At 52.2% G+C, this 10,991-nt stretch overlaps 3 protein-coding genes across 3 annotated transcripts; 2 read left to right on the top strand and 1 right to left on the bottom strand.

Annotated features, from left to right (window-relative positions):
- Positions 1-262: 262 nt before the first annotated feature.
- On the top strand, positions 263-4,842 carry N7511_009959 (uncharacterized protein; the record flags this gene model as incomplete). Its single annotated transcript, XM_057132336.1, has 3 exons — positions 263-462; positions 523-625; positions 688-4,842. 3 exons carry the CDS (start codon positions 263-265, stop codon positions 4,840-4,842), a joined length of 4,458 nt encoding a protein of 1,485 aa, XP_056980324.1.
- A 568-nt stretch (positions 4,843-5,410) lies between these two features.
- On the top strand, positions 5,411-6,930 carry N7511_009958 (putative nucleotide-sugar transporter; the record flags this gene model as incomplete). The annotated part of the gene is made up of 4 exons (XM_057132335.1): positions 5,411-5,506; positions 5,559-5,635; positions 5,717-6,589; positions 6,657-6,930. 4 exons carry the CDS (start codon positions 5,411-5,413, stop codon positions 6,928-6,930), a joined length of 1,320 nt encoding a protein of 439 aa, XP_056980323.1.
- An 814-nt stretch (positions 6,931-7,744) lies between these two features.
- On the bottom strand, positions 7,745-10,527 carry N7511_009957 (AP-1 complex subunit gamma; the record flags this gene model as incomplete). The annotated part of the gene is made up of 5 exons (XM_057132334.1): positions 7,745-7,840; positions 7,906-10,024; positions 10,078-10,266; positions 10,324-10,447; positions 10,518-10,527. The coding sequence occupies 5 exons, from the start codon at positions 10,525-10,527 to the stop codon at positions 7,745-7,747; spliced, it is 2,538 nt and encodes an 845-aa protein (XP_056980322.1).
- Between the last annotated feature and the right edge of the window lie 464 nt (positions 10,528-10,991).

Raw genomic sequence — 10,991 nt, 5'->3', positions numbered from 1 at the left:
CGTGCCTCCTGTCCCTCCTGCCCTCCGTTTCGTCCATTTTCATTCCATCCCCACCCTCCCTGATCGACTCGAATCACGGTTCCACATCAGCACCTGCTTGCTTTTTTTCTCCCGCTGATCAACCCGTGTCGAATCCCTTGCGTCTTCACCTGCTGACCTTGCGACTTCTTTCACAGTGGCGCGTGGGATTTCAGCTCATGCTGACTTTCAAGAAAGCTTCCCGCGGATTGTTCATTGACCCTCCATTGATGGGGTATCCGCTATGAATCCGGGAGAGTTCGCCAACCCGGGCGCGGGGCCTGGCCGGCCAGCCCTGCCTGTTGGAATGAGGCAACCACCCAAGAGTGAAAATATACAGGCTGTCATGAACCATGTAGCCTCAGTAATCCAAAACCAGGGACCTTATGGTGGTTGGAAGGCCACGGTCCAAGTAAAGGACCGCGCCCTGCACATTTATCAAATGTGAGTGTTTCTCTGCGCTCCATGCGTGTTCCTGCTTTGTCTGACCTGTGTCTGAATTAGGATCTCTTCCCTCCGTCTCATTCAACCTAGCATCGGTCTCACCCAAGCAGCCCAGGCGGCCATGAGTTTTGAGTCCAAGGCCTTTTCCAAAGCCAATGAACGAGTCTGTCCTGACCTTAGTTTGCCTCACCTGAATCTAATATACTGACGGAGAGGAATTACTAGGACGACTATGACAAGGAATGTACCGAGAAGCTTCTTCACATCAAGGACACACGAGAGAGACAAGCTGCGGTCTACCAAAGTGGAATGATACCTCAGACGGGCGCCGTCCCAAATCAGATGGCAGTCGGCTTCCCACCCCAAATGACACAAAACATGCAAAGCTCCCCCGCTGGTCAGAACCAAATGGCAATGGGAATGAACAATGCTGCCCTTCAACAACAGCAACAGCAACACCAGCAGCAACAACAACAACAACAGGCGCAACAACAGCAGCAGCGGCAACAGCAACAGTCTCAGGCAATGCTTCAGCAACAGGCGCAGCAACAAGCGCAACAACAAGCGCAAACACAACGCACCCAACAACGTCCCGCCAATGGAATTCCTCTGCCTGACGATCTCAACACCTTATCTCCTCAGGACCTCGATAATGTCTCTCGACTGGCCAACGAGATGCTGACCAAGACTCCCCCTGAAGACATGGAAAAGATCAAGATGAATCTGTCAAACATGACTCCCGAACAGCGTCAATATCTCGCAAGAAAGAATCTTGATCCAATGACCTACTTTTTCCGCTCTCAGGCGCTTGGTCAGATCAGACGTCATCGTCGCGCCCGCGCAGAAATGGGACGTACCCAAAACGCTGGATTAGACCCCAATGGCAACATGATGGGTGATCCAATGATGAATTCGCAACAGCAGCGACAAGCGTTTCAGAACATGCTGAACCTCCAGCGCAACAACGCATTCCCTGGTAATTCTGGCCAGCCAATGGAGCCCCCGAATTTCATGGGCAACGTGGAAAATATTCAAGGACAGCAGGCGGATGGCTTACGCTCCCAAGAAGCTGGTCAGCTAGTGGTTCCTGCAAGTTCATCGCAAATGAATCAGGCACCTTTCCCAAACAACACACATAATAACATGTTCCCGCAGCAGATGGGCCAGAATGGCCAGGCCAATATGAGCAGCGATAACGTCAACGCCCAGGCCCAAGCCCAATTTCTTGCTCAGCAGCAGCAGCATATGCAAGGTGGCTCCAATGTCCCCCCCCAGGATCGAATGCAATTCCAGGCGCAGGCCCAGGCTCAGGCTCAGGCACGTGCACAGGCGGCTCAGAAAGCTCAGATGGCAATCTCTGGCCACCAGGCAAATCCTCAAGGACAGTCACAACTCACTGGTCAGAATCCCGGCATGCCGATGCTGAACCAACCGATGGCACCCGGCCAGATGTCACCAGCTCAGGTCCCTGGTCAAACGCGACCTCCCTCCCGCCCCATGTCTCAGCATCCGGGAGGTGTTCAAGGCCAGACGCCAATGCAAGGCCGTCCAGCAATGCCCCCCAATATCCCGCAGCATATTCAAGACCAGATTAACCGCATGACCCCAGAGCAAGCTCAGGCTTTCATGATGACCCAACAGCGTCGTGCTATGAGCAATATGGCTCGGAATTCTGCTCAACAACCCGGCTCCTTACAGCAGAATCAACCCCAGCCAGGTCAAGCTCAGCAGATGGGCAACAATCAAATGGGCAATCCAATGATGAGAGGCATGAATGCTCCTCAGGATTTAAACCCAGGTGGACTCCCCCAAGGCCAGCAGATGACCCCACAGCAGCGTCAACAACGGCAGAACGAGATGTTCAAGCTTCAAATGCTGCGACAGCAAAACAACGGAGTGGAGATGACCGCCGATCAGAGCAAGCAAATGGATCGTGTAGCGTTCCCTCCGTCGATTTTGAATATGAACGGCGCCTCTATGCAAGTCCCCAAAAATGTAAAGAATTGGGGTCAGCTCAAACAATGGGCTGCTTCAAACTGGGGAGGCACAAGACCTAATGATGTGTCCCGTCTTATGGTGCTCCAGAAGCTTCACCTGGGGCAATTGCTCTCATCCGGTACTGGTCTTGTCAAGGACCCAAATGTTCCAGGTCAACAGGCAACCCCATTCCAAAACACCCAGAATCAATTTACAAACCCCCAGGGCTTCCCTGTCGGTCAGCAACAACCTATGCCAAATATGGCCGGTATGCGGCCGATTACCCCCCAAGACATTCAAATGGCGCGTCAAAAGCTGGGACCCCAGTCGGCCAACTTCACCGATGAACAGATACGCGATATTCTGCACCGCAATCGCCAAAGGCAATTGATGCAGGCTGCACAAAATCGAGCTATCCAAATGGAGGGAACCATGCCGCCTGGACAGCCCGGCCAACCGACGGCGCAACCTCCATTCCCTTCAGCCCAAGCCGTTCCTCAGCCTAAACCGCAACCGCCACAGCAGACACAGCCAATTGCAGACCCACAGTCGTTGGCAAAAGCCCAGGCCGCGGTCAACGCCAAAAATGCGAAGGCTGTGGCCGGGAAACCGGGGTTGAAGAAGAGACCCAGCATGGATGACACTCCTGATGACAAACCCATGGCTACTCAACAGAATCAGCCTGCAATGCCTCTGGGTGCCGGTCCTGGCGCCACAAGGCCTGGAATGCCATTCACGCCGGAACAGCTTGCACAAATGACTCCGCAGCAGCGAGCCCAGGTAGATGCGCATATGTGGAGGCAGCAGCAACAGCAGCACCAGGCTCAACCCAAGGTTCTTAGCAGAGTTGCCGCCGAGGAAGCGTGGAACAAGAACCTACCACCTCAAGTCATGGAGGTTTACAATGAAATCTCCAAGGCGGCCCCACCTGCAAAGCCCCTACCCATCAGTAACGAGGAAAAGACTTCAATGACAAACCAGTTACGTGATTCTCTACAGGTCCTCGGTCGGTTAGATACCTTAGTGCAATGGTATGCCAAAGTGCCAGGCCAGGAGAAAAATGTCAGAAATCTTCTCGCCATGCGAATTCAACTCATGAGACAGTTTAAGCCTTCGCAGGATTGGGTCGTCAATGATCAGTTCACTATCACCAACGACTACCTTCATGGCGCCGTCATGTTCATGAAAAGATTGTTCCAGTTGATGCTTACCCGTATCCAACAACAGAGCCAGCGTGCCAATGCTGCTCAGTCTTCTGCCTCCACCGGACCAAATGCGCAAGGCACTATGCCAGCACTGAATGCAACCAACTTACAACAGTTGCAGGCGCAAGAAGAAGCCCTCCAGCGAGCTCGGCGCGCGTCAAGTCAATCTGCCCCCGTCCCACCTGCGCCTTTCGGTGCTCCATCCCCATCAGGAGTTCCTCATGCATATGGCCCAGGAGGCCTTGCCCCCGAAAACCTAAAATTACCTCCCCCGAAAAGAAGGAAGCAGTCTCATGCTGGTATTGCTTCATCTCCAATCCAGCCCAATGTGGCTCCTGTGGCAGCAGCCAAGTACAACAAGGCGGTCGCGGATGCCAAATCGACAGCTGCAGCGTTGGCGGGTGCTTTCAAGTGCAGCGTGGTCGAATGTCAACACCACTACCAAGGATTCCCCACTCAAGTGGCCTTGGACAAGCATGTCGAGGAAAGTCATCAGCCAGAGGAGGAAGAAGTTATTGATGACTATCTCAAATATTACTATGAAAGTATTTCAATCGGACTGGGATTGAATCCCAACGACCCTCAAGCCCCACAGGCCGGTACCGTTGGATTCGCACCACTGGCCAACAAAATCAATACGGCGGCTTCTCCTGCGAAACAAAGCATTGCCACCCCCGTGCTTGGCAACCTGACTCCCATGGCCCGAGTCACCAGCCAACTCGGCGGCAAGACTGCATCTCCTTCTATATCAACACAGCTTCTCACCCCGCAGCAGTCTGCTAAGGGAGTGAAGCCTGCTGGCAAGTCTGGTCTGGAGGACAGTGAGCAAAAGGACCCATGGGCGGACTGTCCCACCTCCCTTGACGCCCTGCATGACACCTTCTCGAATCTGGCAAGCAAGGACCTGCCTCACTTGGGCTACGATCCCCTGGAGGACTTCAATGTCAACGAAGCCACCCCAGAAGATGATTGGCTTGCTCTCGGTACTCTCACCCCTCCTGACGAGGCCGACCAAGCCGCTTTCTTAGACAAATTCTACGAACCCTGGGATGATGAGTCCATTGCATTGGCCGCTGCCACAATTCGCATTCCACCTGAGATTCAAGTTAAGAGCGAAGGTTCCATGGGACAACTTGAAGTTGATTGGGACGCCGTTGCCCGTTATGACAAGGAGGGCATTTCAATACCCATCACTTGATGAGTTTTTCTTTTTCGGTTTACATCGGGCTTCTATACCCATTCCTAGCCCTATAGCCATAGGTTGTGTTAGAGAGGTGGACTAACATCACGATATGGTCTGATTCCGGCGGTTTTTCTCTGGCGCACATAGGGTTCAGGAGCGATGCGTTTGTACACTACCCTACGCGGGACTCCTGTTTCATCATTCTATTCTTAATTTCTAGTTGGACAGTATGTGTTGTCCGTTGTCCTCAGCGATGGCGTTTTGAGGGAGGAAAAACAGGACTTTGACTCTTGTGGAATGTACACTCTTTTAAGCTCGTTACATTAAATAACCTCTACTGCTCCAATCCGTATAAATGTAAATGCAAATGCCTGCAATGAAGATGAAGCTCATCGCATAGATCGACGTGGATACCGAGTGGGTCCCGGCCCGAACAGTCAGCCGTTCCTCGTGACTTGGTGCTATCAGCTGCTCGATAAGCCTATCTCCGCTTTGTCTCATCTGTTCAGGTCCTCTCCTCCTCATCTCTCTTGACTGCACTTGAGCCTGAGCTCGAGTCTACCAGTCATCCATTACTAGCAAAATGACCAATAATGCTCTCATTCCCTTTCTGGTCACGATGATGCTCGTGACCGGGGTGTGCAACACCATTCTCAACAAGTACCAGGCAAGTCCCGAAGTCATACTTCCTACAGTCAATGAAATTGAAGCTAATTCTCCCCCTCCAACAGGATATGCAATGTGTACGGAACTGTGATTCCCCCGAACCCAGTTACCGCAAGCTGTTCGAGCAGCCAGTCATCCAAACGTATGGATCAACCCCAAGCTCACACAAGCTACAGCTATCCACCAAGAGCAACGAATACTAACAGCGCCCCAATCCCTACAGCGCCCAGATGTTCATTGGAGAAATGGGTTGCTGGCTCGTTGTAGGCTTGTCCTTCCTCTACCGACGCTATGTCGCACCCCGCCTATCCAGTAACCCCTCTCCACTTCTGGCAGGCGGATACCACCCAGTAAACGGCGAAGACGAGCACCTCGACAACGATGATGATCACACAATCGATGACAGCAGACACCCTAAGCCCTTCGCCGAGAACGACGAGCGCATCCCCCTGCGTGGTTGGAGAATCTTCCTCCTGGCCGCGCCGTCCAGCTGCGATATCGCAGGCACAACCCTAATGAACGTAGGCCTCCTCTTCGTGGCAGCAAGTATCTACCAAATGACCCGCGGTGCACTTGTCCTCTTCGTCGGCCTGTTCAGCGTTATCTTCCTCCGTCGCAAGCTATACCTCTACCAGTGGAGCGCTCTGTTCGTCGTCGTTCTCGGCGTGGCGGTTGTCGGCCTTTCAGGGGCTTTGTTCAGCGGCGATTCTGCCCATGATATCACGCAGGGTGATGGAGTCGTCGGTGCTGCTTCCCTTGCTATGATCAAGGCTCGTGCTGTTGCTGGGACACCTGAGGCTGTGAAGGTCGTTATTGGAGTCCTGCTCATTGCCGCTGCGCAGATCTTCACTGCTTCACAATTCGTTCTTGAGGAATGGATTCTCGAGAACTATGCCATGGATCCTATTGAGGTTGTTGGCTGGGAAGGTATCTTTGGCTTCTTGGTTACGCTTATCGGTATGATCGTGATGTACTTTGCCGTTGGACGGACCGAGGCTGGTCGTTACGGATACTTCGATATGAAGGAAGGATGGCGTCAAATAACTAGCAACCGTGCCATTGCTCTTTCCAGTTTGGCGATCATGGTCAGCATTGGGTACGTTTGCACAGTCTCCTTCAAAGACCCCTTGTTGTTTCCCTCCTCCCTGCTAACGATATTCTAGTGGCTTCAACTTCTTCGGTCTTTCAGTTACTCGGAATGTCTCCGCCACCTCCCGCAGCACAATTGACACCTGCCGTACCCTCTTCATTTGGCTCGTCTCGCTTGGCCTGGGCTGGGAGTCATTCAAGTGGCTCCAAGTTGCTGGCTTCGCCCTCCTTGTTTACGGAACATTCTTGTTCAATGATATCGTCCGGCCCCCTCTCAAGGCCTGCCTTCCTCTTGACCGTAGAGAGGGCGAGGTCCTTCTCCCCGAGGACCCTATTGAGCATATCTAAGTAAGGTGATATACTCTCAACTTATCATTCAATTCACTATCTAGCTCATATATTCACCATATTGGCACCTGCTCATTGGGTTCATTCGTGGCCAGGAGCAGAAAGTTGATCGAGGATATCATTTGGATAGAAGATATGAACTTACATTTTTCCATTGGAGTTTACTAACTTCCTATTTTGTTTTGTTTCTATTTTTGGTTCATATGCCGAGCTCATAACCTCGTTCTTGTTGCTGAGTTGTTCTTTCTGAATTTTCCGGCTTGTAGAGCCTGGCTAGTTATCATGCATGTGTGTTTTGTTTTGTTTCTTATGGTTTCTTGATTTCTATTATATCGTTCCTTTCTAGGGAGTTATACCTGCAATACAATCATGCATACAATAACACAACTATGCGCAAGATGATAAAATTTTTTGTTTGATACGGCCTGTACTGCTGTACTAATTAGGACATGCACCTGAGCTGTAGGTACCTTACATGTGCTGCCGAATACGAAACACTAATCATTTACCCTCGATGCAAGCCACACTGCACCTAGACCTGCACATGCACCATGCAGCATTTGCTGATACATAATGTTTTCAATCTGTTAAGCATGTACAAGAAAGGACAAGCCTCGGCCACGGGGGACGACAACGAGGAGAAGGGCCCAAGCAGAATCTAGATATGGACGAGATCATAGGCGCAAGAAAAGCAAGAGGACAGAAAAGTAAAGATGTAAGGGTGTATAGAAATGGATTTTGAGCTGTTCGTGGGAAAATTAAAAACTTTCGTTCGGGTGAAATTTTGGCATCATTCCGCCGGTGCTAAATGCATCTATGGCTCGGACCAATCCACCTGGTCGGTAACGGGGTCGCCGCCGTCTTTGGCAGAGGAAATACGGAGTCGGAGACGGAGTTTGGCAGGGAGCGGCTGAGGGGTTGGTTAGATTAATGAGTTCATTGGGTGGGAAGTTGGGAATGGATGAAGAAACTTACTCCGTTCAAAGCTGTCACACGCATGGACTGGGTGCCCTCGTCGCCGGCTTCAAGATCGGCTTTGCTGATGGCACTCAGCTGCAGACGCTGACTCTTTGGTACAGCGGCTTGCAGACCGACATTAGTGAAGGTGTCAAAGTTCGACTCGTTGCGGAAGCGAGCCATGATCTGGGCGTGTGGGCCGCTACGCTGGACCTGCAGGGTAAGGATGAGACCGTCCTTGCTGAGGGCAGTGTGCGCTGGTGTCGAGGCGGAGACAGGAGCGGGAGAGGCTGCAGGCGAGGGGGCGGACGCACCCAGACCACCTCCACCCAGTAGATCCATGGATGCAGACGCAGGTTGTGTTGGCTGGGGAGATGGCGAAGGACCATTTGAGCCGAACAGGTCCATGATGGCGCTGTTCGAGTTCTGTTGGCCAGCAGGGCCGGGAGAAGGCGATGACAGGCTGGAGTCTCCGCCAAGAATGTCTGCCAGCAGGTCGGCGGTGTTCGATCCGTTTGAGGTAGGGCTAGTAACAGGGGCATCGCCACCAACCAAGTCTAGGAGCAGGTCATGCTCGGCCGGTTTGGCGGTCTTGGTTGACTTGCTACGAAGAACCTTGCTCTGGCGCTTCTTAGCGGTAGGAGCACCCAAAACCCGTTGTTCCTCACGGATCTCAGGCGCGGGCATCCGCTCGAGCACACCACGGCGGATTTGGTCGTAGCCAAAGAGGTTGGAATACTCAACAGCACGCTGCTGAATTTCTACACTCAAGTCGGCGGTTCGACCGGAGAGGAAACGGCGCAGACGGTCAATCTGAGCAGGGTCCGACATGCGCACTGTAAGCTTCATGGAAGCAGTTATGATGTATTCAACCGCAATTTGGGTGGCGTAGGTGCTGTTAAGGATGTTGGTGAAAAGGTCGACAATATCACTTTCCTTGACCTCCTTGACTAATTCCTCTTCCTCATATTGACCACCCTGGAGTAAACTATCGGCGTATTCACCGATCGTCCATGTCGCAGCCAGAGTGAGACCCTCTTGTGAAATATCTTCCTTCAACGAAGAGTAAAGCTTCTGTACTGCATAGGTCTGCAGTTCAGGGGTGGTAGCGATGAGACGCACAAACGAGGACAGGATCTGCTCCTTGACGTAGTTCCCAGCCAGCTTGAGAACCCGCAGAATGGTATCCATGTGCCAGCGCTTGTTGGGGGCGAAACGATCAGCTGCGATGCCGATTTGTGTAGTCATCACAGGCTTGAACTCGTTGTCGGCCACCTCTAGGAAAGCTAGCAATTCCCGCACCAGCACCCGTACGTTGCCCTCGTTGATCAACATGAAGCTGAGATCAAGCGCTCGCCGGCGAATGCTAATATCTGGATCCCGCAGACACTCCAAGATCGTGTTACGGTGTCTCTGCACCGCATTAGGTTCGATTGCAACCACCTTGTTCAAGGTGTTCAGTGCAACATAACGAATATTATTGTCCTTGTTAGCCAAGAATTTGCCGAGAATGTTGACGCCCAGCACCCTCAATCCCGAGTCGGCTTCAATGTCCAGGATAGTAAGAACGGCCTCGTACAAGATCGAGTTGCCGACGTTCTTTGAGGAATCCGTGTTGGTGGCCACCTGGGCCAAGATATCGTTGATCAACTCACTAGTGGCCACATCTCCGCGACCGAGTACGCGCAAGAAACGGAGGATCTTGACCTGGAGGAAAGGGTCTGTGATTCCTGACACATCGTGTTCGGGGGCATACCCGGAGGTTGTCAGGCCCTTTAAAGCGCGCACGAGGCCACCAGCCAGGGGCCGGAACATTTCGATCACACCCTCTGGTCCTTCTTCTTCCTCTTCCGCCTCACAAAGATCAATCGCTAGCGTCAAACCACAGAGCAGTACTCCATGATTTCGGTCCGAAAGAAGGTTCTTGGCTTTCTCAAGGAAGTGCTCGTGCAGGTCGGGAACCTTGCGACAGATGCGCATGGCACAGATGGCTGCTTTCCGGCGAATATATGGATTGGCGGTCGACATAAGGCTTTCAACTTCGGGGAATAGATCACGAGACATTTCGACGGAGGCAATGTTGCCAAGTGCACAAAGAGCGAGACCGACGATGTATTGGTTGGAGTGGCCAAGGTCACTACATGGCAGTCAGTACAAGTTCAAGCCATCGAGGCTATCGAAGACACCCACTTCTTCAATGAGTTGGTCACCAGCGTTAAAACCTCCTGGTTCTCATCCAGTAACAGCATAGTTCCCAAATATCCCAGACGCTTATCGGCGAACCGATGTGAGGCGAGCAGCTTCAGACATTCGATCTGACCGAAGTGAGTGCGCTCTCCAAGAGTGAAGAGGTACAAGAGCTTAGCGACATTGTTCCGTCTATCAATTTATTAGAGGTCATTTGCGAAGTGCACCAGGAGAGTTATTGCAGCGTACCGAATACCGGAGTCGTGGCTCTCTTCTCGAAACGAGGCTCGAATAGCGGCGCTCTCCTTTTGAATCACGGCACGTTCATCGGCGATGGTCTTGGCTGATCGGACGTTGCGAATGAATTGCTTGACTATAGACAGATCGGGGTTGCGTGGTTAGTGCTGCATCTCAGGGGAGGAGGGGCGGCGGGCAGCGCTCACGGGAAGACATGGTCACGGAGACCCCTAACGGGGCGAGAAAAGGGAATATTCAAGGCAGAAGAAGGGACAGAGATGGGCCCAGGAAAGCAACCAAGCACCACGCTCATAAAACCAATGAAATGAAGAAGCGTCAAGGCAATGGTCTGAAGGTCTGGACTGCTTTATTATTATTCCTCATGGCAGTCGACCTGGCTTCTTGGCATGGAGGGCTAGTGGGAATCGGGACTAGCGCGTCCAAGATGGTCATGTGACTACCAGCTGGCACAAAGGCTCACCGCCTTTGGTGGCAGCCGAAATAAAAAAGAATGGACTCGCGGGGAATCGAACCCCGGACCACTCCCATGCTAAGGGAGTATTATACCACTAAACCACAAGCCCATTTGATTGGTGGAGATTAATATTTGACGCTACATAAGCCAGAGCCTAACATATACCATATTGCGTGTTTATGCCCATCTGCGCAAGAATGCCAAA

Source organism: Penicillium nucicola (assembly GCF_028828085.1).
Source record: "Penicillium nucicola strain IBT 29836 chromosome Unknown utg000010l, whole genome shotgun sequence".
NCBI lineage: Eukaryota > Fungi > Ascomycota > Eurotiomycetes > Eurotiales > Aspergillaceae > Penicillium > Penicillium nucicola.
The sequence above is the reverse complement of the archived record's forward strand: the minus strand, read 5'-3'. Positions and strand labels throughout refer to the sequence as shown.